This window comes from Watersipora subatra, chromosome 9 (assembly GCF_963576615.1).
Source record: "Watersipora subatra chromosome 9, tzWatSuba1.1, whole genome shotgun sequence".
In the NCBI taxonomy this organism is placed as follows: domain Eukaryota; kingdom Metazoa; phylum Bryozoa; class Gymnolaemata; order Cheilostomatida; family Watersiporidae; genus Watersipora; species Watersipora subatra.
The window spans coordinates 55,644,419-55,669,475 of NC_088716.1; the positions used below are offsets into that span (position 1 = coordinate 55,644,419).

Here is a 25,057-nt window from a genome sequence, read left to right on the forward strand (position 1 = left end):
AATTGGTATCGCAAGGTACAGATAATAAAGTTAAAGGGAATTGTATTCTGACAGTTCACTAGCCCCATCATTTTTTCTGTATCTGGGCAGTCACTTCTCAAAGGATAAAACTTGGCATATCTAACTAGAGTATCTAGGACATGCTTTGGCTAAATCTAGAACACCCTGGAATACGAATAGTCTACGGGACATATACTTACAGCGGTATAGCAATTACTCGCTCGTGGAAAGCATGATGTCTTAACAAAGAAAGAGCAAGATGTCAGTGCCCAGCGGACTTTCGAATTAAATAAATTTGCATCAGAATGACCTCTGTAAAACTAGCCTCACAAGTATTAACTTAAGCCTCACTTATTAGCTCACAAATTAGCCTCACTTAAGTATTAACCAAGTGTATATAATTGGTCAGGCAGCGTACAGAGCAAAGTGATAGTCAAATATTTTTATGAAAGCTGGTCAAAAAGATAGAGCATCTCAAAACGATCTTGCCTGCAAGGGTCGATTTATTGCTAAAACATTCAAAGTATAATCTTGCAACTGGGAGATTCACGTAAAAAAAAAACTGAGCAACGATATTAAAAATTAGAATTAGTAAAAACTTAACAAAAATATCAAACAGATTTGCATCAAAATTAGCTGCTTTGGAGAGGGTAAAAAGCCTGCTTCTATAAAATGATAAAAATGAGCTATTAGCTAACAACTAACTAACAACTGAGCTATACTTCGCTCCATAGATAGAAAAGTCATGCTTACTTCCGAGCATCTCCTTGCAAGCGATGTACTTGTTGATGAAGAATGAGCGGTTAAGAATGAGAACGATAACAGCGATAACAGTGATAATCCCGATGACGATAATGAGAATCACATATGATGATTGTTTTGTATCAGTTACCTCCTTGCACACCAAGTCGGAGAGCTTGTAGTCGAGTAGGGCAGCGCCAGCCTGCATGTATGTATAACACCATCACAAGGCCTTGAATGCAGCTCAATTATATCTGCATTATCAAACAGTGGGATTTTATCATTACAGTATATATGGATGGCATCAGCAGTGAACTACAAGGGAACATCACCCTTCATTTAGGTGCCTTAATGACAGGTGATGTTCTGAAGACCCGTCATTAGGCTACTGGATAGGATAGTAGGCTACTATACAGCATATGTATAGACTATTTACACTGCGATGTACTTCTTCACCTTTTCTCTTTCTCTTGGCTTTTTCAATAATAAGTGTCAATATAAAATTTTAAGTTTTTTTAATTTTAGCTTTTGCGCATGCATGATCATGCAAACAAATGTTAGGCTACCTTGAAATAGATATCACGATTTTTACATATTCTTTATGTTCGCTGTGACTCACTAACAGTACGACATATTTTGACAATTTCTAACATACGTCCGTCCATATCTCCAAATCAATGTGAACCGAGCCCGTCGCTAAGAAAAGACTACAGTATATATAATAGAGATAACTCTGTGTGTCATTTTCTCTCACAGATCATAATGCAATCCTCCTTATATTCAAATCGAATTCGAGAACTTACACCGAATTTAAACTTTACGTTATACGAAATTTTTCACGTACTATGAAGCAAAAATTATATAAATTCTTCAAGTTATGTTAAATTTATACAATAGTTTTACGTTATATGACCATATACTGTGTACGCATGTATATGTGCACAACATGTATATATATATATATATATGTGTATTTACTCAAACACCATAGCCTCAGATCCCATTCCACAAAACCCAAGTAGCTAATAGGTCTGACCAATCATGAGTTGAGGCCTACATGGGCCTCAACCCTTTTGTATGCAAGTATCCTGCATTTTATGAAAAGTAATATTTTCTTATTACGCATAGGACAAACATTTAAACTGGTTTCCTAATGCTACAACATCCTGTATAACTATGTTACTATTAATTTCAATAAAGTTAACAGGTCCAACAGAGTGAGTGAGATGAATACGCACCATTGCATCATCAGGCCCAGGTGAGCACATAACCTTGTCAGCATCCACCAGTAAAGACTTGTTACCCGACCTCAACCAGCTTGAGAAATTACGGGCTAGGCAGTTACACAGGATAAAGTTACCTGAAGAAATAGCGATAGTCTTGTGACAACATTTCTACTTTACTGGTAAACTTTGTATCATTGTAGATAATTATTATATACAAACACATATTGCCTGTTGAAACAGTAATAGTCAAGTGATAAGCTTCGACTAAAGCACATTCTCCCAGCTAAATATTTTTCTAAATTATTAATGGCAGCATTTGGCAGCTTCACTGCGCGCAGAGCATCGTGTGAGAAATATTTGTTAGCTCATTAGTAGGCCGTGCTGGTCATTTGGCCTTCATCAGAGTAACCTTTGTGAGATAATATAGAAAACTAAGCATGCTTTCACTTACTAGCATATAGGGCAGTTTTGTCTGATGGGCATAGGCCATTTTTTCATCTGTGGTCACAAATGCAAAACGAGGATTTCGAGAGTCAAAGCAATATCAAAATAATGGCAATACATTTTTGCACGAGGAAACAAGCCAAAGCATATCGATACACGTTAATTGGTTTATGGTGAGAATATATCTATGGCAGTCATGTGACTCGATTAAAATACAAGCGATTCAAAAAGGGTAGGATGCTCAACATTTTAGTAGATTCTATCAGAAAGTATCGGCATTTTTCTGTCATTTGCGATTGTTTTTAATGTTTGAGGTGATCTGACTGCCTGGATGTTTCAAGATTAAAATCGACAAAATTTCCTGATTAAAACGCCAAAAAAATGTGCGAAATGACATCACTAGTTGCTATCATTGCTATAGTTAATATCGACTATTGTATTCAAATTGCAGCGTTACACGTCTCTATTCTGTTGGCCTCTTTACAACTACAGGTGTCATAATAACGCTTGAGCTGAGCGTTTTAACCACGATCAAGTTTTGTCGATTTCAATCTTGAAACGTCCTGGCAGTTAGATCACCTGAAACATCAAAAAGAATCGCAAATTATAGAAAAAACCAATACTTTTTAATAAAATCTATTAAAACTTTGTCTAAGTTATCTTAGATTAGTGGCTGGAGTAGAGATTAGTTGTTTCATTCACAAGTCTGCCATATAACAGTAACAAAATGGAGTAGAGAGTTGTTTCATTCACAAGTCTGCCATATAACAGTAACAAAATGGAGTAGAGAGTTGTTTCATTCACAAGTCTGCCATATAACAGTAACAAAATGGAGTAGAGAGTTGTTGTTTCATTCACAAGTCTGCCATATAACAGTAACAAAATGGAGTAGAGATTAGTTGTTTCATTCACAAGTCTGCCATATAACAGTAACAAAATGGAGTAGAGATTAGTTGTTTCATTCACAAGTCTGCCATATAACAGTAACAAAATGGAGTAGAGATTAGTTGTTTCATTCACAAGTCTGCCATATAACAGTAACAAAATGGAGTAGAGATTAGTTGTTTCATTCACAAGTCTGCCATATAACAGTAACAAAATGGAGTAGAGATTAGTTGTTTCATTCACAAGTCTGCCATATAACAGTAACAAAATGGAGTAGAGATTAGTTGTTTCATTCACAAGTCTGCCATATAACAGTAACAAAATGGAGTAGAGATTAGTTGTTTCATTCACAAGTCTGCCATATAACAGTAACAAAATGGAGTAGAGATTAGTTGTTTCATTCACAAGTCTGCCATATAACAGTAACAAAATGGAGTAGAGATTAGTTGTTTCATTCACAAGTCTGCCATATAACAGTAACAAAATGGAGTAGAGATTAGTTGTTTCATTCACAAGTCTGCCATATAACAGTAACAAAATGGAGTAGAGATTAGTTGTTTCATTCACAAGTCTGCCATATAACAGTAACAAAATGGAGTAGAGATTAGTTGTTTCATTCACAAGTCTGCCATATAACAGTAACAAAATGGAGTAGAGATTAGTTGTTTCATTCACAAGTCTGCCATATAACAGTAACAAAATGGAGTAGAGATTAGTTGTTTCATTCACAAGTCTGCCATATAACAGTAACAAAATGGAGTAGAGATTAGTTGTTTCATTCACAAGTCTGCCATATAACAGTAACAAAATGGAGTAGAGATTAGTTGTTTCATTCACAAGTCTGCCATATAACAGTAACAAAATGGAGTAGAGATTAGTTGTTTCATTCACAAGTCTGCCATATAACAGTAACAAAATGGAGTAGAGATTAGTTGTTTCATTCACAAGTCTGCCATATAACAGTAACAAAATGGAGTAGAGATTAGTTGTTTCATTCACAAGTCTGCCATATAACAGTAACAAAATGGAGTAGAGATTAGTTGTTTCATTCACAAGTCTGCCATATAACAGTAACAAAATGGAGTAGAGAGTTGTTGTTTCATTCACAAGTCTGCCATATAACAGTAACAAAATGGAGTAGAGATTAGTTGTTTCATTCACAAGTCTGCCATATAACAGTAACAAAATGGAGTAGAAATTAGTTGTTTCATTCACAAGTCTGCCATATAACAGTAACAAAATGGAGTAGAGATTAGTTGTTTCATTCACAAGTCTGCCATATAACAGTAACAAAATGGAGTAGAGATTAGTTGTTTCATTCACAAGTCTGCCATATAACAGTAACAAAATGGAGTAGAGATTAGTTGTTTCATTCACAAGTCTGCCATATAACAGTAACAAAATGGAGTAGAGAGTTGTTGTTTCATTCACAAGTCTGCCATATAACAGTAACAAAATGGAGTAGAGATTAGTTGTTTCATTCACAAGTCTGCCATATAACAGTAACAAAATGGAGTAGAGATTAGTTGTTTCATTCACAAGTCTGCCATATAACAGTAACAAAATGGAGTAGAGAGTTGTTGTTTCATTCACAAGTCTGCCATATAACAGTAACAAAATGGAGTAGAGAGTTGTTGTTTCATTCACAAGTCTGCCATATAACAGTAACAAAATGGAGTAGAGATTAGTTGTTTCATTCACAAGTCTGCCATATAACAGTAACAAAATGGAGTAGAGATTAGTTGTTTCATTCACAAGTCTGCCATATAACAGTAACAAAATGGAGTAGAGATTAGTTGTTTCATTCACAAGTCTGCCATATAACAGTAACAAAATGGAGTAGAGATTAGTTGTTTCATTCACAAGTCTGCCATATAACAGTAACAAAATGGAGTAGAGATTAGTTGTTTCATTCACAAGTCTGCCATATAACAGTAACAAAATGGATTCAATATCAACCCAAATTAGATTGACAGATGGTGTGATGATTTTTTTCTGGTTCAGATACTCCCACAGAGACCATAGCACAGTTTTTATCAATGGCAGATGATGTTCAAGAGAGCTACGACAGTCGACACCTAATATGTCAGTTATGTTTAACTTGGCTTGGTCAAGCACAACCGAGGCATGAGGTTGAATCGTTAGTGTATTATTCGCTGGTGGGAAGGTCACTTGAATACATCACTACCTGCAAAGTCATGTTGTTTCTCTACTGAAAATGCAATTGTGTAAAAATAGAACAAGTATAACAGTACCATGCTATGTTCTTGATATTGTAACAATATGGTGGGTCTTTGGTTACATAATTATTTATTATTACAATGTTCAATTCAATTACAATGTTTGTTTTCTGGCAGTGATCTTCAGTTTGGGCTTGTGTAACAATATCTGGAAAGACCCTTGTTGTCAATAAAGTGGTCACCCTTTCAACTACTCTATGACCCACCAACTTTGGTCTGTCACTATGATCAGACCAAACTATTAGAAAGTCTATGTTAGGCAACACGAGTAACCTATCGCCTAATTTTCAATATGGTGTACGTGCATAACTAGTGTCTGGTGTTAAGGAAGTAGTCAACCCATGAAAACTGGCTAGTGCAGCTGGTCTTGTTTTAACTAGTTTATTGTTTAGCTGTAGCCAAACCAGCGGTCCAGATAGAGTTTCAAGTTTTACCAATAGCACGAAGTTTGCCAACATGTAAATTATAGATAAGGCAATAATATTACACACCATAGAGTTTCAAATAAAAATGTGAAGCATGATTGATCCTGCATACAACTGCAAATACAAATGAAACAAGACAGCATACATAGATGGTACCTATATCTATGGTACCAACCGGAGAGGGTTACATTTCGCAGAGAACCCTGGCCATCATCATAGAGAATGTCGATATCATCCATGAGCATCTGAGATATCACACTCATAGCATTCTGGTGCAACAGAAGGGACTGAAGGTGTGTAAGATTTGAGAGTCGGACATTAATTCTTTGAAATAGAAAAGCAAGAATTAGATGAAGAATATGCTGGCAAAGGTGAATGGATGTAAGACGCGAGCTAAAGACACCAGGCAGTCCAAATATTTTGGAAACCAGACATGAATTAATAACCTAAAATACAGACTCAGAATACCCATTTTCAATCGTGCATTCTATGTAGACATATACAAATTCTCAGAACGTTCTAGAAAAGAGTACCACAGCTAACCTGTCTAGTTTGTTGTTGGAGAGGTCGAGCAGCTGCAAGTTGGGCATACCAAGAAAGAAACCACCCGGAAGAGCGATAATCTTGTTGCGACTCAAGCGCAGTGAGGTCAGACTAGGCATGGAGCTGTTGACAAAGAGCACCTGCAGCCTCTCCATCACCTGCAATGTGAGTCCATTGCTAAACTCCCAAGGATTCATACATAAAGTCACGAGACGCTATTGTTTAGCTCAACCCCTAATACAAGCGGATGAATTAACATACTTATGATACTACGTAGAAATACCAATTATAGAGACTAAACAATCTGCATATCACACACAAAAATTCAGAATAGAAAAAGCAGCCTTCAGTACAGCATCACACCATTCAGGCACAATAGGACAGGTGACTGCATAGTCTGGTGTTTACCTTTATAACTGTATAGGATGATGGGAAATCAATTGTACGGGATTATCAATGGCATTTCTATTAATTAAGCCTCAAAAGAACGCGTGGCACGATGAGGGTGAATAAAAGGAATGCATTCACTAGTTACACAAATACTGTTAGTAAGAAGACTGTCACCCTTTACCAAACACGATGTATGCATCCTCGAGTATGTACAGTCAAAGCCCTAATTGCTCCACCATCTGACACTGCATCACACTGCTGAAAGAATAAAAGTATGCGGCTCGCATAATACATTTAACTCAGATCTTTTGACCTCCTCAAAAAGCTCCTACAACTTGAAAACCCAGACAAACCTTTCCAATATCTCTAACCCTGCCAGCGCCAAAGGCATTACTAAGAGAAAGTGTCGTAAGGTTGCAATAATTGAAGACACTAGGGTGAGATACACTCTCATCGATATTCCACTCATTGTCGTCCAGGATCAGCTGCTTGAGATTCTTCAGACTGTAGAAGGCGCCTGGTTGTATTCTACAACAGAAAAGCCTTCATTGAGGTGTCACCCTGTTGGTAGAGATGGCATTACATTCGTACAGAAGACAGAAATAAGACTCGATCACTGTTGGTTGAAACATTGCCGCTTATCACTATGTTTCCATGACGCGGTTACCAGTCATCCAAAAGATTGCGTCATCCGCAATATGGAAGTGACAAAAACCCACAAGCCAACCGAGTTTTGTTCCTCGCCAATTTTTGTCAAATTTTCCATACTTGTGAAAGATGAAAACGACACTCGCAAATGATGCACAAAAAAATATAGCGTATGCTAATTAATTTTAAACATTTTCGACATTTCAGTTGTTCCTATTTCGAAAATGTGCTGATAAGCAAGACAGGAGTGCGGCGCTATGTTCTCTGGCGCAGAACTCCTTGCCTTATTTAATAAAGCAGCCGTGTTAATCCGCAACATGCGAACCAGCATTCATCACTCTTACTCTGAAACATCAAGACAGGTTCGATGCTTTAAATCGTCAAATATTGTTTGTAGCTTTAAACTCTTTGAAAAAGGTGGTTATCACCTCTGACCCCGTTTGTTTTCAGACTCAACTTTGACTGCATAGCCTTCAAAAATGTATTATACCCTTCAACTAAATTACAAAAGTTGATTTTCGTGTTAAAAGGAAGACTGTAGTGAGCTAGTGTTCGACACCAACAAATACAAGCAATGTAGTTTTTTTTCTTCTTGCATCTCAGACTTGACACATCCATGTATTATAAGTTACACCAAATTAATCCATTTCGATGTCTGTTTCGTACGTTTAAACTGTTATATGTTGGAACAAATATTCTTATAAGAACACATTGTATTTCATTTAATTTGTTTCAGAGGCAAATAAATGATAAATATTTCAATGGCATATGACAATATATAAAAAACCAAAGGTAAAGACTTAAATTATATGTAGAAACTAAAATGATAGAGGGAATAATCAGTAAGAGGTTTGTATGTTCACTTGATCTTGAAGTCGCATGAATGGAGGTGTAGAGCTGGTAATGCTTACATTCAGTGGGAGAGTTAATCATAGAAATACACAACGTAACTCACACTAGATACAGTTTAATTTACTTCATGTATTTTGTATTATCCCACGACCAAACACGGGCGAAGCGAGTGTTTGGGAGCTTTATGATAAATGCATATGTGCACACAACTCGCGAAAATTATCCACCGACAGCCATACCCAAACCCTTGTACCAAAATCCCATCAAAAATTTAACCATTTTTCTGTCGAGTCGTTTAAGTATAATAATGATACAAAACACCAATACACCTATTTAAATATGTTACCAAGTCTTTGAAAAGTGTCGGCAATATCCTAAAACTTACCCATCTGATCGGATTATACATAACTAGAAAGATTAATTTGGCCTAAAATCGCCATTAAAACCTGACAAGCCTTTTTAATCAAAATTAGGACTGGCCAGCAAAACGCCCATAAAGCCGTGCGACAGATAGTAAAACCATAAAGCCGTGCGCATTTCACGAGAAAAACATGCACATTTCAACAGTCTATGGCATTGTCTAATTGCCGAAGGTTTCTGTAATAAACGTAGACCGTTTGAGGCGGAGACCAATTTACAGGTACGAAAATGTAGTACACAGTTTATCAGCCTATGTTTTTTTTGTCCGATTACCGAAGGTTTCATTACATTATCTAGAACATTAGCCAAATTTCTTTACATCTTATGTACAAGCTAGGGCTGAACTACAATGCCCCTTTATGACAAGAACATTTGATTATCATGATTATCACTTTGGTTGTGGGCTGTATGACAGGGAATCTTTAGTTTTATAATTTTTATCACTTTTTGCACTTTTCCCTACAAAACTGCAGTATTTTGAGAAACTTGAGACATCGTATGTTGAAAATTTCTTCAAATAGCAACATAAATATTCACTCAAATATTACATCGAATGTCAAAAAATGTGTATGTAAAGGTCATAAGTTGAGGTTTGACTTTATACATACTTTAGTCGATAATATGAGACTTTTAATGTATGCAGTTTGAGCCAATCTAATTCTAAAGGAACATACAAACATGGCTCCTGCCCGTGTAGGCTTAATGGCCAAGTATAGAATAATGATGAGACTATGATTAGCTCAAGCTAATCAGAGTGTAAGCTTGTAAGCCTAACTGAGCCAATATCAGACTTGTTGGGGCTGGCAACCAGTGTCAGAATACTTGTAAGATGATGTGGCGAGATGGTCCTGAAGCTAATTAAATTGATTTATTCTCAAACCACTAACTTCTGCAGTAAAACCTTAACAATCACACTAGAAGCAAACTTTAAGTTTGCCCAATTTCTTCCAATTTTTCTCATAGATTGGTCCAAAAGCAAAGGAATGAAGGACTAAACCATTTAGAAATTTCATTTACTGATAAGAACATCTCGAAACTTGGGGTTTAGTCATACCGCTGAGCCTTCGTTCCTACTCAATAACCATGACATACTCACCGACTGATCCTGTTGTTAGATAAATCAAGAGTGTGGAGGCTATTATGACTGTTATTTCCTAGGATATTGTCACCAATAAAGCTCAGATCGTGTCCTGTGAAGACAACTACTTTGAGAAAAGGATGAGCCTGTCCGTAGGCTTGTATGTCAGCAAAACCTTCAAAAAGATGTCACAGCAGTTTAAAAATCTATAGGTTAGGTGATGTGAAGAGGCTGGGAATGATATCACTAGCAAACAGGTAGGATTCCAGGTAGGTGTAAAAGCAAAGTGCCTCAAAATAAAGACAAACCTGCATAATCTCGGGCTCCCTTATTAGTACAGTTTAGCAGTGTGCTGCTGCAGGTACAATGGCCCAAGTTAGGTATATCACAGTGACCATTCACCAGGATGATGAAGCTTAAAAGTCCGATGTATATGCACATTATAATTGAACCTGCAACGATATAAACTAGCTGTCTTTGGCCATTGTACAAAGACTTCTGTTCATTAATAGATTAGTAAGCAGGCTACTCTCGTAGTCTACTTAAAAGTCTGATGTGTATGTAAATTGTGAATAAAAACTAGCTGTGTTCAGCTGGCATATCATAACAGCAACTGCTTATCATTGCTTGACTGTAGGAGACTTAAAAGTCCGATGTGTATGTAAATTGTGCATAAAAACTAGCTGTGTTCAGCTGGCATATCATAACAGCAATTGCTTATCTTGCTTGACTGTGGGAGGCTTAAAAGTCTGATGTGTATGTAAATAGTGCATAAAAACTAGCTGTGTTCAGCTGGCATATCATAACAGCAATTGCTTATCATTTCTTGACTGTGGGAGACTTAAAAGTCCGATGTGTATGTAAATTGTGCATAAAAGCTAGCTGTGTTCAGCTGGCATATCATAACAGCAATTGCTTATCATTTCTTGACTGCGGGAGACTTAAAAGTCTGATGTGTATGTAAATGGTGCATAAAAACTAGCTGTGTTCAGCTGGCATATCATAACAGCAATTGCTTATCTTGCTGGACTGTGGAAGACCAAATAAAACAAGCCGTTCAACCATGTTATGCTCACTCATCATTTCTACCACAAGGCACAAAAATAAAGAACTGAACTTGACAGCATTATAGAAGTTGTTATAAAATATTCTTCAAATGTGGTTTAATTAATCTTACCCTCACAATAATATGATGCAGTTAAACCATTAGGGTATGTTAGTGGCTTGCATGTGATGCTTTATGATGAAATTGTTTCGAGGTTAAAAAAGGGTGTTCAAACATGTACAAACAAATACATTTAACTAAAAACTAAAACTATTACATGAAAATGTAGCCAGTATTGTAATACCAACTAGAATAAAGAATTATATGTTATAGAACAATATAATCTAATCCAGATTTTTCGATCTAATGAAAGCTTTTAGTGTACAAGTCTGACTAGTAAAATGCTTATAGGGTACTTGTTGTTGAAGGACTAATGGCCAACTTCAATTCGTAAAGTACCTTTTAGATTGGGCGCATGAGTAGTGGTGTGTAAACGTGTTTGGAGGTCTTATGTCGCATAACGATATCAACGGCAATGGTGAGAGGCTACTAGGATTCAAGGTCAAGGATGCTATCACGATGATGAAGGTATCAGATTAACAGTATAAGATTCACGGCTTTATTGGCTTCTCGGGATTATTGGCTTCTCGGGATTTTTGGCATATAAGCTATACAGGACCTTACTGACGCTCTTATTCTACAGTGTTGTAACCAGGTAGGTACCTGCACGTTATATAACAAGTAGTTAGTGTTCGTATGCCTTTTACCCTAAACAACTAGTAAACTAAATAAAAATGGCTGTAGCTTTTGTAGAATGGCCACAACAACTTTCCATTGCAGTTGAGCCTCGTGAGTAAAAGAATATTGTGAAAGACATTTACATAATTTTCATTGTAAACCTAAACTGAATGCAAATGATCTCAGTAATTTGTCAACATTCAGATGTGGAAAACGACAATGCACATCCTAAGTGATTTCGGCTGTAATTTTCACTATGTTCATTTTGACACCAATTCGCCAATTACAGAGACCAATGATAACTATCTAAGTTTAACTTTTGATACTTTTTACCCTGGATTAACAATAAGGCATCACATAGGCCTACAAAGACTGATGCTACACATACTTGCTGATGTATTTTGTATGTAACAAAGAAAAACAACTGAGCATTAAAATATTGGACGGATAGAAATAGAGGTGGAACGAGACACGAGACGTCTCGAGTATCGACCTGTCTCGTCTCGTATCGGTCTCGTCTCGACTTGACTATTGCCAAACTCGAGACAGGAAATAGAACTAAAGCGCCTGCGCACGGTGGTTAAAACATGGCTTCTTGCGGTAGCAACAACTCCATATATTGTAATGGATTGCGGGCAACTGCCTTTAAAGTTATACCCGGTCCGTTACTACCTGTTGCTATTTGTTATGTTGGCCACTGAGTCTAATCATGTAGTCCGGACAACGGCCCTGTTATATTTTAGTTCGGTTCTGTGTCCTTACAACAGATACCGGGTCGTATCTAATTACCCTTCGGATAATCCAATTTAATAAATAGGACTTTTGCGGGTAAAATGTCTGTATTTTATCGTATCGTGTCTAAACACCAACTGTCCTTCATAAAATTCGGGCCTCTTTTACGTATATACTACCAATCGCGGGTAAAACTTGCCCGGACACGGAGAAACGAACGAAAGGCCGTGTCGACCATAGTCCGTGTTCGGTTAACAATGACGTTTTGTTAGCTCAATATAGGAATATACATGTGCATGTATACAGTAATTAATATAATTTCATGAGTACAATTTAAATATAATTCACATACTACAGTTAATACACAAACAACACTTAACATTAGTGAAACGATAAGAATGAAAGTGTTATCGTGTGTTCTTTTAGTTGCGGTATTTCTTTGTAGAGCGACGGCTATCGGTTTCATTACATTAAAAAGTAAGAACTATTCAATAGATGGTAAAAATATACATGTACAAAGCAATATGTTTATAATAATTATGATCAATCAAGCGCAAAATTTTTAGAATATATAACTTCAGTATTTTAGAGCTGTTTGTGTCACTTTTGTTTACAAAAACTATGTGCATATCACTATTAAAATGTTGTATTTAAATCGTTTACACCAGGTAAAAGTTCAATTTAAAAATAGTTTTATTAATTTTATATATACCAAGTAGCTAGTACTTGTGTAGTGAAATCGTCACCAAATGCTCATTATTTGCTGTCTCGTGTCTCGAGTCTCGAAATTTTACAAGACAGTGTCTCGAGTCTCGTCTCAAACTTAAAAAACCTGTCTCGTTCCACCTTTAGATAGAAATGAACTAAGACTAATAATCACTTAATTGTAAGTGAATCAGGAGTGGAATGAATGTAGGCATGAACTTAAATAAAAACTTGATTTATTGGAAATAAGTGCTGAACCTTTTAGGCATGAACATCAACATGACCGGAGAGTGTTTGTTGAAATACCCTTTTAATATTCATTCACATTATATAAACCATCCAAATGTTTGTTTCAAAGTTTTTTAGATATTTATATTTGACAAGTTAATCTATTCTATAAAAGTTACTTTCATTCCATTCGTTATCGCCATCTAACATAAGACAGCAGGTACAATTGTTTTCTCACTAATCATTATTCGTTCCATATCAAGGCACCAATACCACCAAAGTAGCAGAAGGTTGGCAGTCCACTGGGACAAGACAGATGATTGACTAACTTAAAAAAAGAATTTGTCCATTGATAGCTGGTGTACATCCTCATTCATCTTGACAATGAATGACCACTGATGATGAAAGTGAGATTGTTGCGACTAGAATGTTATGAATGCACGCATAAACTTGCAGAACCATGGCAGATGTGAACCTACCATACCAATACCAACCTGAAGTGATGATAAGGAACAGCTAACAGCCAAGATCACAGGCCTAACATTATAAATAACTAAGAGAATCAACTTCTTCTCATCGCTCCCCCTATATTTGTTACAATACCAAAACCCACTAACAATTGCAACTTGGGGTCACTACTGAGTCACTGCAGTGTGTATTTTATAAAGACATTGTTTCCTATTAGTATAAGTTGACTCGTATTGTTTTGTGTCATTATTGTGGTGTTTATTTGCTGTTTACTTGTGCTTCTCTTGATTTAATAAAGATTGATATTTGATAGTTATACAATTTGCATAATCTCTTAGCATAAGTATCAAGCATACAAATATCTAAGTAGTTCAAAATCATGACTTTTGCAACATCAATTGGCACTGATATCCGATGCACTGATGCTCTTGTGTTTAGCCATCAAGCTTTGACAATAACCAATTGCACTCTTCAATAGCTTTAGTCGAGCCTTGCATTTTCTATCCAAGCGCTCAGAAAATTTGTCAATTCTACTAAAACACACCAGACAATCTATTGCTTCCGATATGACTTGGTCATACTTGAACCAAACGTGACTCTCTATTCTTTAACGTTGCACCTGTGAAAAACTTCTAAACACCCATATGACACGGTATTTGGTATTGCTAGCTGTAGAAGAGATGGCTGTAAGCTGTGCTATCGTACTGTTGGTAAAATTATAAAACACACTAAAGACTTTCAGTCAGCGATTATTTCTTCTGTAGAACAGTGGAGCTACTTGATGGCTTTGATGATTCTTGTGACTGTATCAGTCGGCTTGGGGTTCATGACATATCTCAAAGCTCGTCATTGCAAACGCTTTACCTTTTCAGTATGGGCAGCAATAAGCACGTCATGAAACGCTGAGGCATGTTTTGGGTGAGGTAGTAGGTAAGCATCAATTGTAGTAAGCACGGATTGAGATGGAGCTGGTGGTGTTGTTCCGCAGCACGACGATGAGCTCTTTAGAGCCCCCTCCAAGGTTGCATTGTATAGGTATCTAACATTTTTTTTAATTTTTTGCATATACATGTAATGCTATATTGTTGTAAAAGCTTACCAAAAGCTTTAGCTGTGAAACAAAACTAAACCCCATACAAAGTTATTTTTCAGACTCGTGATCGTATTGAAAAAAATTTCCAATACACTTTGATGAAAAAACCCGAATAGTCACAATATATTTTAACCATGCAAATATAATTTCGCGTCTAGTTCTTATCAGAGTTTATAATATATTTTTGTACAAACCTTTCAGCACTTTTGTAAAACTTGCGATTAATTGCTCGGTGAAAAAATAAAAGAGATAGTGCAGTCACATTGACGGACAGTCAGTATACACTGTCGCCCAAAAGTCCAGTTACCATTCACAATATAGGGGTTGCCCTACCTTTTAACTTTGCGCCGCTTTGACGTATTCGATAGTCTTCCTGTTTATGATCTCTATGGAACGAGATATCCAGTCAGCTAAAGTACCTGTCTGAGGACCGTAGGAGTTCAGTTCTAATAATTTTGTTATGTTGAATTTATCGTAATAGTTACGTTCATTTCGCTATACCGTTTTGCTGGGCCTGTTCACTAACAAACTATTATTGGTAGAAACGATCACAACATCATTTTTAATGTAGAGTTGCTCATTTAGAAATGTGTCTTTATTAAGTTAACTCGTTCATGCTAACGTGAAAAGCGTATCACCTACTTAAAGTGGTTGTCAAAATTCTCCAATAGTTTTTTAATATTGTGTTCCTGTTAAAAGTATTTTATAGTTTTCACACTTTCGTGGACTGCATACGATGTGTTTAAAATGTGGAGCAGTGTGTCCTGTTTTATCACCGTGAATTTTCAGGAAATAGTAACGAGCACTTTCGTCTAATACTGGACACGTGTACCTAGCTTGTCTTTTGGTAATACCTGTACAGGTGTTTGTTTTATCTGTATTGTAGAACAACATGGCGTCACATCCTGCCCAAATACCCCAGCAACAGATGCCAATGCAGCCACAGTTTGTGTATATCAACTCGGCTCAAAGTAACGTTTCGTCGAGACCCATGCTCAATGTGCGATATTTCAAGTCTAAGATCGCTGCTGTTAAAGGGTAGGTTTTGAATGATGAGTTCAGCTGATAAGCTGGACTGGTGAGAGTTAAGACAAAAAAGAGATGAGTTGTGTTTTATCACGGTATGTAGCTACCTTAGGGTTTATTTATCATGGATTGTAGGCCGAAGTTGTAAAATGTCCAGTAAGTTGAGTAGCTTATTCTGAAAATATTTTGCAAAATGGGTGAATAGTTTGAAATTTTGCTTGGGGATAATAACACTAATGTATGTTTTTACTTATGTATTGCTTTTGGCTAACTCAATTTTGTATACTATTGAATGATAAGGAGGTACAACATTTTGTATATCACTGTTCACTTATATAGTTCAAGTATGGATTATATTCATCGATCCAAATTGCTCTGCAGTTTGAAAAGATAAAAATTCCATTTTAATTATGAAAATCTGTATACATGTCTTGTTTTTTTCTTTTGCTGTACATCAGATATGTGATACATAATAAAACATGGCTTACACTAATTGAATTTTTTTTTACAAGTTTTCTCTCGCTTAACTATATTTATACGTTTTCCTACTTATAACTACGTATTGAAATAGTCCAGCCAATCATAAGGTTCTAAAAGATATTGTTTCTACTGTCATAATTAATATTTTAGTATTTCATTTTCAGCAAACAAAAAGGTATATGGTAATCATTATTATCAATCATTAAAGGTATTCTAGTATAATATGAAAATTATTGTTCATAACCTCTTATTATGTCCAGCTCTCACCAACCTTTCACATAGTAATTTAAAACTAAGCATCCTGATAACAAATTCATCTTATCTATAATCCTCAACGTATGAAACGGTGATTGTCTCCTAGTTACATGAAAGAGAGACCTTTGGTCTCTTTGATTTGCTGAAAAGTACAGTGTCATGTATTGTTTGCTTTTAGCAGATTGGTTAATATTTGCACTGCATTGTTTATTAAATCACTGATACTGCAGTCTGTTTTGAAAAGACCTCAGTAACTTGTCAGTAGTGAATTATAATGGAATATTAACAAACAACTGTTTATAGGTTAACACTAGCTCAGCTTGTACTCGGACTGACTGTCTTTATCCTCCATGTCGTAACAACTGCAATTAACGATCACCTGAACAACTTGATTGCTGAGTTAAAGGACAAGTATGTCAGTTACTATTTCCTCGATGGTTTTGTGGACAACGGCGCTACAGGTGTTTGGGTTGGGCTTCTTGTAAGTAATTCTGTGTCTATCGTTTAATTGAGAGTGTATTCATTTGTATTGAACTTGATTGGCAGCTTGGTTTAGTAACTGCTGCCTCTTGTGCCAATAAAATGAAAACGAATTGAAGTCTGACTTCCACAGAACTCTGGCTCCCCATTGAAGTCTGACCTTTTCGAATGCATTGCTTATGGGTAACAGCTTGAACCCGAGTGTGAGTTTTGACAGAGCAGAGGCATGTGCAAACAGAAATGTTATGTTTAGTCATATTTTCTTCTTAAAACTCGTTTGGCCAATGTGAGTTTTGAGATCATCTCCTCGATTAAAGTGGCGTTGTATAATTTATGCACAATTTAAAATGACTGTATTTTAAATGATTTATATTTCTAAATGGTTAGTGAAACTTCCTTTATTTTAGTACTGTGTATGAACACTCAATTAATTATGTTATTGTTGTTGGGTGTATTGAATAATACTTATCCTGCAGCTGTCTAATTAGCAATAAAAACCATCAGCCCACCAGTTACATAAAGTAGTGAGATCTGGTTGAGAATAAACATTATTTATTTTGAAGATTAGCCGTTGTGATAACCTTCACCAATGCGAAGTTTGAACTGAACCTGATGTGATAGGTAGACTCCCTGATGTTATAGGTAGAGTCCCTGATGTTATAGGTAGAGTCCCTGGTGTTATAGGTAGGCTCCCTGATATTATAGGTAGACTCTGTGATGTTATAGGTAGTCTCTGATGTTAAAGCTAGGGTCCCTGATATTATAGGTAGAGTCCCTGATGTTATAGGTAGAGTCCCTGATGTTATAGGTAGAGTCCCTGATGTTATAAGTAAAGTCCCTGATGTTAGAAGTAGCATTCCTGATGTTATAGGTAGACTCCCTGATGTTATAGGTAGACTTCGTGATGTTATAGGTAGTCCCTGATGTTATAGCTAGAGTCCCTGATGTTATAGATAGAGTCCCTGATGTTATAGATAGAGTCCCTGATGTTATAAGTAAAGTCCCTGATGTTATAGATAGAGTCCCTGATGTTATAGATAGAGTCCCTGATGTTATAAGTAAAGTCCCTGATGTTATAGGTAGAGTCCCTGATGTTATAGGTAGAGTCCCTGATGTTATAGGTAGAGTCCCTGATGTTATAGGTAGAGTCCCTGATGTTATAAGTAGAGTCCCTGATGTTATAAGTAGAGTCCCTGATGTTATAAGTAGAATTCCTGATGTTATAAGTAGAGTCCCTGATGTTATAAGTAGAGTCCCTGATGTTATAGGTAGACTCCTGATGTTATAGGTAGACTCCGTGATGTTATAGGTAGTCTCTGAGGTTATAACTAGGGTCCCTGATGTTATAGGTAGAGTCCCTGATGTTATAGGTAGGGTCCCTGATGTTATAGATAGAGTCCCTGATGTTATAAGTAGAGTCCCTGATGTTATAGGTAGAGTCCCTGATGTTATAGGTAGAGTCCCTGATGTTATAGGTAGAGTCCCTGATGTTATAGGTATAGCCCATGATGTTATAGGTAGTCTCTGATAACCTGTTGTATCAAGCTTTGTCATCCGCCTAAGAAGTTTGTGCCATTTTTGAGGTCATGTTTCAAATTTTAACTTCATAACATACCTTAGTATTACTCCACTCTGCAACCAAATTAATCCTGCCACAACACAACTGATTGCTAGATGAAGTCTTACTTGATACTCGGTTCAAGCCATTAATTTGAATTTCTGACTTGTTTACATTTTACTTTATAGTGAACTTTTTTAAATGCATACAGATTTTTTTTGTAATTACGTGTCAAAAATATGACTGATATAGACTAGGTAACTTTCATTAGTCAGAGAACATTCTATTTTAGACTGTGATCGCTGCAAGCATCGGAGTGGCAAGCTACAAACAGCAAAGGAAAAGTTTGGTAAGATTCAGATTTATACCTCGTATTGTGTGAACAATCCGTCAAATATCGAGTATGATGTCTCCTTAGTAGGGGCTGTACGTGTGTTTAACAGCATTGACAATATCTCTATAATCTTGGCTGAACATGTCTGAGTCCAGTGACAAGGGAACCTTAAGGAGTGGAGACATGTTCAGTTGCAGGGAGCAATTTGTGTTCAATTTGAGATCAATCTTGTTATTCCTGTCACTACCAGTGATATTTTTTCGGCAACTGAACCCCAGCCTGTGTTTTGCAGGTCAAGCGTTCTTTATATTGTATATCGTATTACTCATCGCTTAAAGACTTCCTGTTAGGCATGTTTTCAGACACGGCTCGTCTCACTCTGACATTAAAGATGTATATATATAGAGTGTTTAGTAAGCCTGCTGTGGTACCAGTATCTACTGTGACTGCAAGTTTATTAATATGCCTATCAGCTTTTGTAGATGTCAACTAATGTATAGAAAGGTGTGGATTCCTTTTGCAGCATTTGTGAGATGCGGTAAGCAAAGCTAGGCAACAAAATTTGCTGCATCCTTAATCTGCCAGATTCTTATTATGTATCCATCACCCCAAAAATTTGATTAGAAAATATTGCTCAAGTTTTTACTAGGCTTCTATAAAAGTCCCCCTCTCAGCTGACAAATATAGCTTGATCTCTACTCAGGCATACCTTACACATGACAGTAAGCTAGTAGCCACACAAACATCACCTTTCATCAGTAACTAATCAACAATGATTACCATGCACTCCATAAACACATTGTTGCATGTAGATTGTGACTCACCTCGTTCTGAACGTAATACTTATCATAGCATATCCAGTGCTTATGGCGACTCTGTCCGGCAACATGGGGCGATTGTTAGCCTGCAGGAATGAAGGAGAGTCCTATTACAGGTAATTACATTGTATACCTGCTTGTGAATGCTATTATCATAGTCATGCTATTTCCTTACAACTGACATGCTTTCAATATGCATTGAGCCATTTGAATAATCCTGTCTGTTTAGTTACATTTCTGCTAGTTTGTTTACCATTTTTGTTTTACAGTTAGATACAAATTGTTTTACTGCAGGCCACATTTTTTTAAATATAGATGTTGATTTTGCTGTTGGGGGTTATAAACAGAGTTGTTTTGTTTCTGCAATGGAATTACTAATTATTCTATTGTCAGCGGTAACAATAGTAATAACAATAGTAGCAATAACAAATTCTCTTTAGGAGGAGCTACTACAACTACGATTACCACTATGACAGCGGTTATGGTCGCTATGGCAGTACAACCACACAAAAGCCTTTCTACTTGTACGGGGAGGAGTTCTCAGGGAGTTCTGGAACATTCTATTGTCGACATGTAAGTTTTTTTATGATTTTAGTGGTATACAACGGTAATTCATCTAACTTGCTCTTTGGAAGGGCTTGGTCGCACTATTCGACTTAGCCTTACCCTGTCAAAACTGTTTTAGGCAATTTTTAAGGCTTGGGTAGCACTTGATGCAATAATGCTCGTATGCGCAGTAGGACAGTTTGCCATCACTATGGGTCTCCTTATTAACAACTCGATGGCTGTATGTGGCTGCTGCCGACGAACTGGTTGCTGCGGGAGTTGCTGCTGTCGGTCCTGCTATGATCCTGATGATGAGGTAACTTCATTTATTCAATTGTGGTGTTGGTTGTGATTGACTGTAGTCTGCACATCTGACTGCCTTCAAGCTCTGTTTAATATCATGTGGTAATGGTTCTGTGTAGGCCGACCATGTGGTTTCCTATCACGCTCAGCCAAGGATGACACCAATGCAGATGCAGCCTGTTCCACAGCTGCAAGTCATGCCACAAGTGCATGGTCAACCAGCTGCCATCAACTATCAGTATATGCAGCAACCATTTGGTGCAGCCACTCCTAATTTTGCCACTCCAGTTGCCCTTTCTTCTCAGACAGCGGCGCCTGCAGTTCCTTCTCAGGGAGCTGGCAGCAATTCAGGTTAGGATTTAAACAGAGATTGTTTGAATTGTCTTTTAAATAACTTGTTCAGCTGTAGCAGTATTCAGATGTTAACTTGCTAATCTGGTAATTCTAAGGCTTGTTCTATTCTATTTCATTAGCAGGTAGCTCTATGTTGTGGAAAGCCTTTGGTTTTACAGCTTCTACTTGAATACTTTTAATGAGAAGATCCATGATTATTGAAAACCGTGTAATTCTTGTTTGTATTCTTTAGAAGCGAAATGGGAAGAGCTGCCACCCGAGTATGCTAGTGTCTTGCAGAATAATAGTTCTGCTTAGTTCTGTCCACCAACTCGAGTTCTTTGGTTTAGGACTAACAGAAGAGTATATGATAAAAGATATCCTAGTCTCATATATATTTTATGTGTGTTTATATTTTCATCTAGCACCGGTTATACATGCTGCTCATAACTAGCCCATCGGCTACTGTTTTTGCAGAGTTTTATTACGATTGCTTTTTAAACTCTGAACAACTCCATTGTCTCTGTTGCAATGTCTTATCCCAATGCGCTGCCGACCTTTTATCGTAATTTGTGTTTAATGAATATTCTTATTTTACTTGTTATCTTACTGCTGTTACTTCCAACTAAAGGAAACCGCGTTATTATATATTGTACTTTCAACTATGATCCTTCTATACAGTTTATTTAGCACTAAAAATACATCTATAGAAATCTTTCATGTTAGCAAAACTTGGCTATTTCTATTTGTTTTAGCGATAAGGTCACTATTTTGAGCCGATGGTTTGTGTACTGGATCTAGACAAATCTATATGCTTTCATACTATTTAGTATTCCCGTAATAATGACCAGACACGTCATCTTCAATGTGCCTACATCTAGTTTGAGGTTACATTTTATGAATGTCTTTGAGACTGTACAGTAACATTCTAAAACACTTGGGCGTCTTTCTACCTTGTAGCAAATGACAAAAGTAAGGGTGCAGTCATTGTTGATGGTACAACCTTCAATAGTTTTGAGAACAGCTCAACAGCTTCATTGAAAGCCGAAATAGGTATCTGTTTGCATTCGTCTCAGGATTTTGAGCATAAATTCTGAAAATACAGGGCATTTGCACCAGTATGATTTTCTGCTTTGTCTCTGGTTAAAAAGTTAGGTATGTTCATTACATTTTTGTAATAGAAGGTACCAGTCATTTTTCACATACAATAACAAGTTTCCTTGGTGTATTCTGTTCTTGAAACGAAATTCAGGCTGTGTAAAAATGATTTTCGCTAGTAAAATACAAAATGTTAGCCTTCAGAGAGGTCTTATTTTATTCAAAGAACAGTGGGTCACCAGTTTATTAGCAAAACTGCTTTCCTGTGGCATGTAGCTTCCTGGGACAGTAACATCTCTACCTGAATGTTCTATGTCAGTAAGTTGTCTCTGCCAGCTTCCAGAAAGTGCACCTTGCTTACAAACACCTAAGGTGTGACCAGTATACCAAGTTCTGCACAAAAACTGAAATGTGTCGAGCAGGTACAGTGACGATCAAATGTATGACATAAAAACCACAAAGCTTAAAAAAGGAAGCTTGATTGGTAAATGTGGAACTAAGTGAATCATGTAATGTAATACTTAGCTCCGCTGTAATTACATTGTAAATCACACTGGCTAGTATTACTTGGTAATACTAGTCAATGTAAGTTTAGAATAGATTTTCTACATGTAGTTAGAAAATCTATTCTAAAATGTAGTTTACAATATATGAACAGACCTAATACAAACAATTTGTTACAAATGACTAGTTCCTTTTTACCACACTAATACAGACCAACTCTAGAGAAAACACTACTTACATTGGATGCGAGTCAATATTTTTTACCAGTCCTGAGCACTTTGTTTATTGGTTGGTATTTTTGTTTTTATGTGGACTCTGCATGCAAATGAATTCACTAATATACGTGCATTTGTAATAATATGTCTAAGTATTTATCAAAAATTATCTATAAGGAATCAATATTCATCTCTCAGCCTTCACAAAGAGTGCTTACTGAGGCAGCCGCAACAGCTTACTGTTAACTCCAAGGAATAACAATTACCTGTAGACAATAGAATGTTATAGATTAGTAATTTTATATTCATCTGGCAACAGCTCAGTAGTGGCAGCACCATGTCTATCAGACAGCCCCTTCCACCTGTAAACGAGCCAGGAACACATCTATCTTCAAGGAACCAAGTTTCACCAGACCAATTTCCTGTTCCATATATTGTCATGCATGGGGGATCTCGTACTAAAAATAAGGTAGAATATTCAAAAGCTAACATTGGATCTGTCAATGGGTAAGTTCTGAGAAGTCTATTATATCGTCCTCTATGGAATCATCTACAGAAACTCTTCCAGTGTCTAAGTGATAAGAAGTCTATTATAATGCATTCTATAGAGGTATATGTATCTATAGAAACTGCCAGTATCTAAAAGATAATAAGACTATTATAAAGCATTATATAGAGGTATCTACAGAAACTCTGCTAGTATCTAAGAGATCAACAATCTAAGAGATAAGAAGTATAGTAGTTTTGATTCTACAGTGTCATCTATGTTTCTATAGAGAAAAACTGTCATGCTCTATAACTTAGTAGATCTATTATAGAAAGAAACTACTTACACTCTTTAGTAGAAATCGCTTGCATTCATCTGATCATTTTAAGCGTTTGCTTTATTCTGAAATATTATGTTTTACATTACTACTTTGCGCCTATATTCATTCAGAGGAATCACTTGTTACAAGATGCAGATATTATCATTATCTTAAACTTTCACTTTTAAGCCTCTCAAACTTTGAAAAAGATGAACACGTTGGTAACGTAAACTGCTGAACGGAGCTACGTTAGTAATCTTTGTGGTCATCAAAAGTTGCATATTTAACTTGAAACCAAATTATAGTAATAATAATGGTTCAATGCCTCGAAGTTGGTATCCAGTATCCTCCATTTTAAAGTCCTCAATCCAAAAATTACCAACCAAAATCAATTACCAAGCCTGGCTGTCTCACAGACCAACTAATCGGTACGAGGCAAGCTACTTGTCTGTAGCAGCCTGTGGTTGTAGAACAACAGTCCGAAGTCATTTTTTAAGACAGTAAACTGACAAAATTAGTCCTCTGGGCTAAAGTAAATCTATGGAAGCAAGGCTATGTTATTATTGATACCTTATAGGGTTACGGGATTTTATGGTTTGCTTGTTCGTTCTGTCAATGGAAACACAACTGTTTTTTTTCAGACTGCCGTGTGAATGGCACATCAGTGTTAGTAGCTACTACTAGTTAATACGACAACTACAGCTTTTGGTCTTCTATAACTTCAAAGTTCTGCTACAGCTTACCGGATGTATTCAAAAAATTGTAGTAAGAAAATTAACATGGATTTAGGAGAACTAATGAATAAATAAATGAATGAATGAACATATTGAACACATGAATGAATCAATGCTTAAATAAATGAACAAGCCAATGAACAATCAAATAAAAGAACACAAAGGAAAGAATGAATGAATAAAAAATAGATGAATGAACAATTAAAAGTATAAAGTATGTTTTACCAATGAATATTTCATACAATGTCTGGTTGTGTATCGACTTTACTGCTATTATAGTATGGTAATTCTGCTACAGGTTGTAGCTTTGTGAAAAAACTGTTAGTAGTTGCTGATATTACAGACCACAGCTAAGCATCTTTCACCCCCTTCTCTCCCATCATTTTGACTAAATCTTTTGGGACAGTTGTTGCTATAACAAAAATACGATAGACAGGGCTATGTCTGAATACTCCGACAGGTAAAAACTTTGCTATATTGAATGGTGCTCTGTATTTCTACCATATCACCCATAGTGTCTATGTCAATGGAAAATATAGAGGCAGTGTAAGCATGCATTTGGGACGGAGACAACTTCTACTAAAAACCTTGTGATGCTTTCCAATGTTAGTAAGTCTTTTGCTCATTATGCCCTTTAGACTGATTGGTTATACTGGAGACCGATTA

The 25,057-nt window shown here is 36.4% G+C and overlaps 3 protein-coding genes across 5 annotated transcripts; 1 reads left to right on the top strand and 2 right to left on the bottom strand.

Moving 5' to 3' along the window:
• Positions 1 to 474: 474 nt before the first annotated feature.
• On the bottom strand, positions 475 to 14,927 carry LOC137403659 (trophoblast glycoprotein-like). Its single transcript, XM_068089647.1, has 8 exons — positions 14,908 to 14,927; positions 10,201 to 10,344; positions 9,911 to 10,067; positions 7,248 to 7,422; positions 6,505 to 6,662; positions 6,137 to 6,285; positions 1,980 to 2,101; positions 475 to 943 (listed from the first exon to the last, which is right to left on the bottom strand). Exons 2-8 carry the CDS (start codon positions 10,331 to 10,333, stop codon positions 701 to 703), a joined length of 1,137 nt encoding a protein of 378 aa, XP_067945748.1. The 5' UTR covers positions 10,334 to 10,344; positions 14,908 to 14,927; the 3' UTR covers positions 475 to 700.
• Positions 14,928 to 15,263: 336 nt separating this feature from the next.
• On the top strand, positions 15,264 to 21,752 carry LOC137403759 (uncharacterized). Of its 3 annotated transcripts, none has more exons than XM_068089785.1 (9): positions 15,264 to 15,316; positions 15,788 to 15,939; positions 16,966 to 17,143; positions 18,993 to 19,049; positions 19,847 to 19,968; positions 20,293 to 20,425; positions 20,538 to 20,714; positions 20,821 to 21,052; positions 21,288 to 21,752. In XM_068089785.1, exons 1-9 carry the CDS (start codon positions 15,281 to 15,283, stop codon positions 21,350 to 21,352), a joined length of 1,152 nt encoding a protein of 383 aa, XP_067945886.1. In that variant the 5' UTR covers positions 15,264 to 15,280; the 3' UTR covers positions 21,353 to 21,752. The 3 variants fall into 3 exon arrangements, with proteins under 3 accessions (XP_067945886.1, XP_067945887.1, XP_067945889.1); XM_068089786.1 differs by having other exon boundaries at positions 15,306 to 15,339; XM_068089788.1 differs by lacking the exon at positions 15,264 to 15,316 and adding an exon at positions 15,360 to 15,381.
• On the bottom strand, positions 17,863 to 18,696 carry LOC137404113 (adventurous-gliding motility protein Z-like). Its single transcript, XM_068090267.1, has one exon. It carries the CDS (start codon positions 18,694 to 18,696, stop codon positions 17,863 to 17,865), a length of 834 nt encoding a protein of 277 aa, XP_067946368.1.
• Positions 21,753 to 25,057: the final 3,305 nt, after the last annotated feature.

What these genes read in the sequence shown, in the direction of transcription:
- LOC137403659 (XM_068089647.1), bottom strand. Translation starts at nt 10,333, where the DNA reads ATGTGCATATACATCGGACTTTTAAGCTTCATCATCCTGGTGAATGGT. An exon ending in TCTAACAACAGGATCAGTCG is followed by an intron (nt 7,423 to 9,910) that starts GTGAGTATGTCA and finishes TTTCTGTTGTAG; the next exon opens with AATACAACCAGGCGCCTTCT. An exon ending in GCGAAATGTAACCCTCTCCG is followed by an intron (nt 2,102 to 6,136) that starts GTTGGTACCATA and finishes CTATTTCTTCAG; the next exon opens with GTAACTTTATCCTGTGTAAC.
- LOC137403759 (XM_068089785.1), top strand. Translation starts at nt 15,281, where the DNA reads ATGATCTCTATGGAACGAGATATCCAGTCAGCTAAA. An exon ending in AAGATCGCTGCTGTTAAAGG is followed by an intron (nt 15,940 to 16,965) that starts GTAGGTTTTGAA and finishes AACTGTTTATAG; the next exon opens with GTTAACACTAGCTCAGCTTG. An exon ending in AACAGCAAAGGAAAAGTTTG is followed by an intron (nt 19,050 to 19,846) that starts GTAAGATTCAGA and finishes TGTTGCATGTAG; the next exon opens with ATTGTGACTCACCTCGTTCT.
- LOC137404113 (XM_068090267.1), bottom strand. Translation starts at nt 18,696, where the DNA reads ATGACAAAGCTTGATACAACAGGTTATCAGAGACTACCTATAACATCA.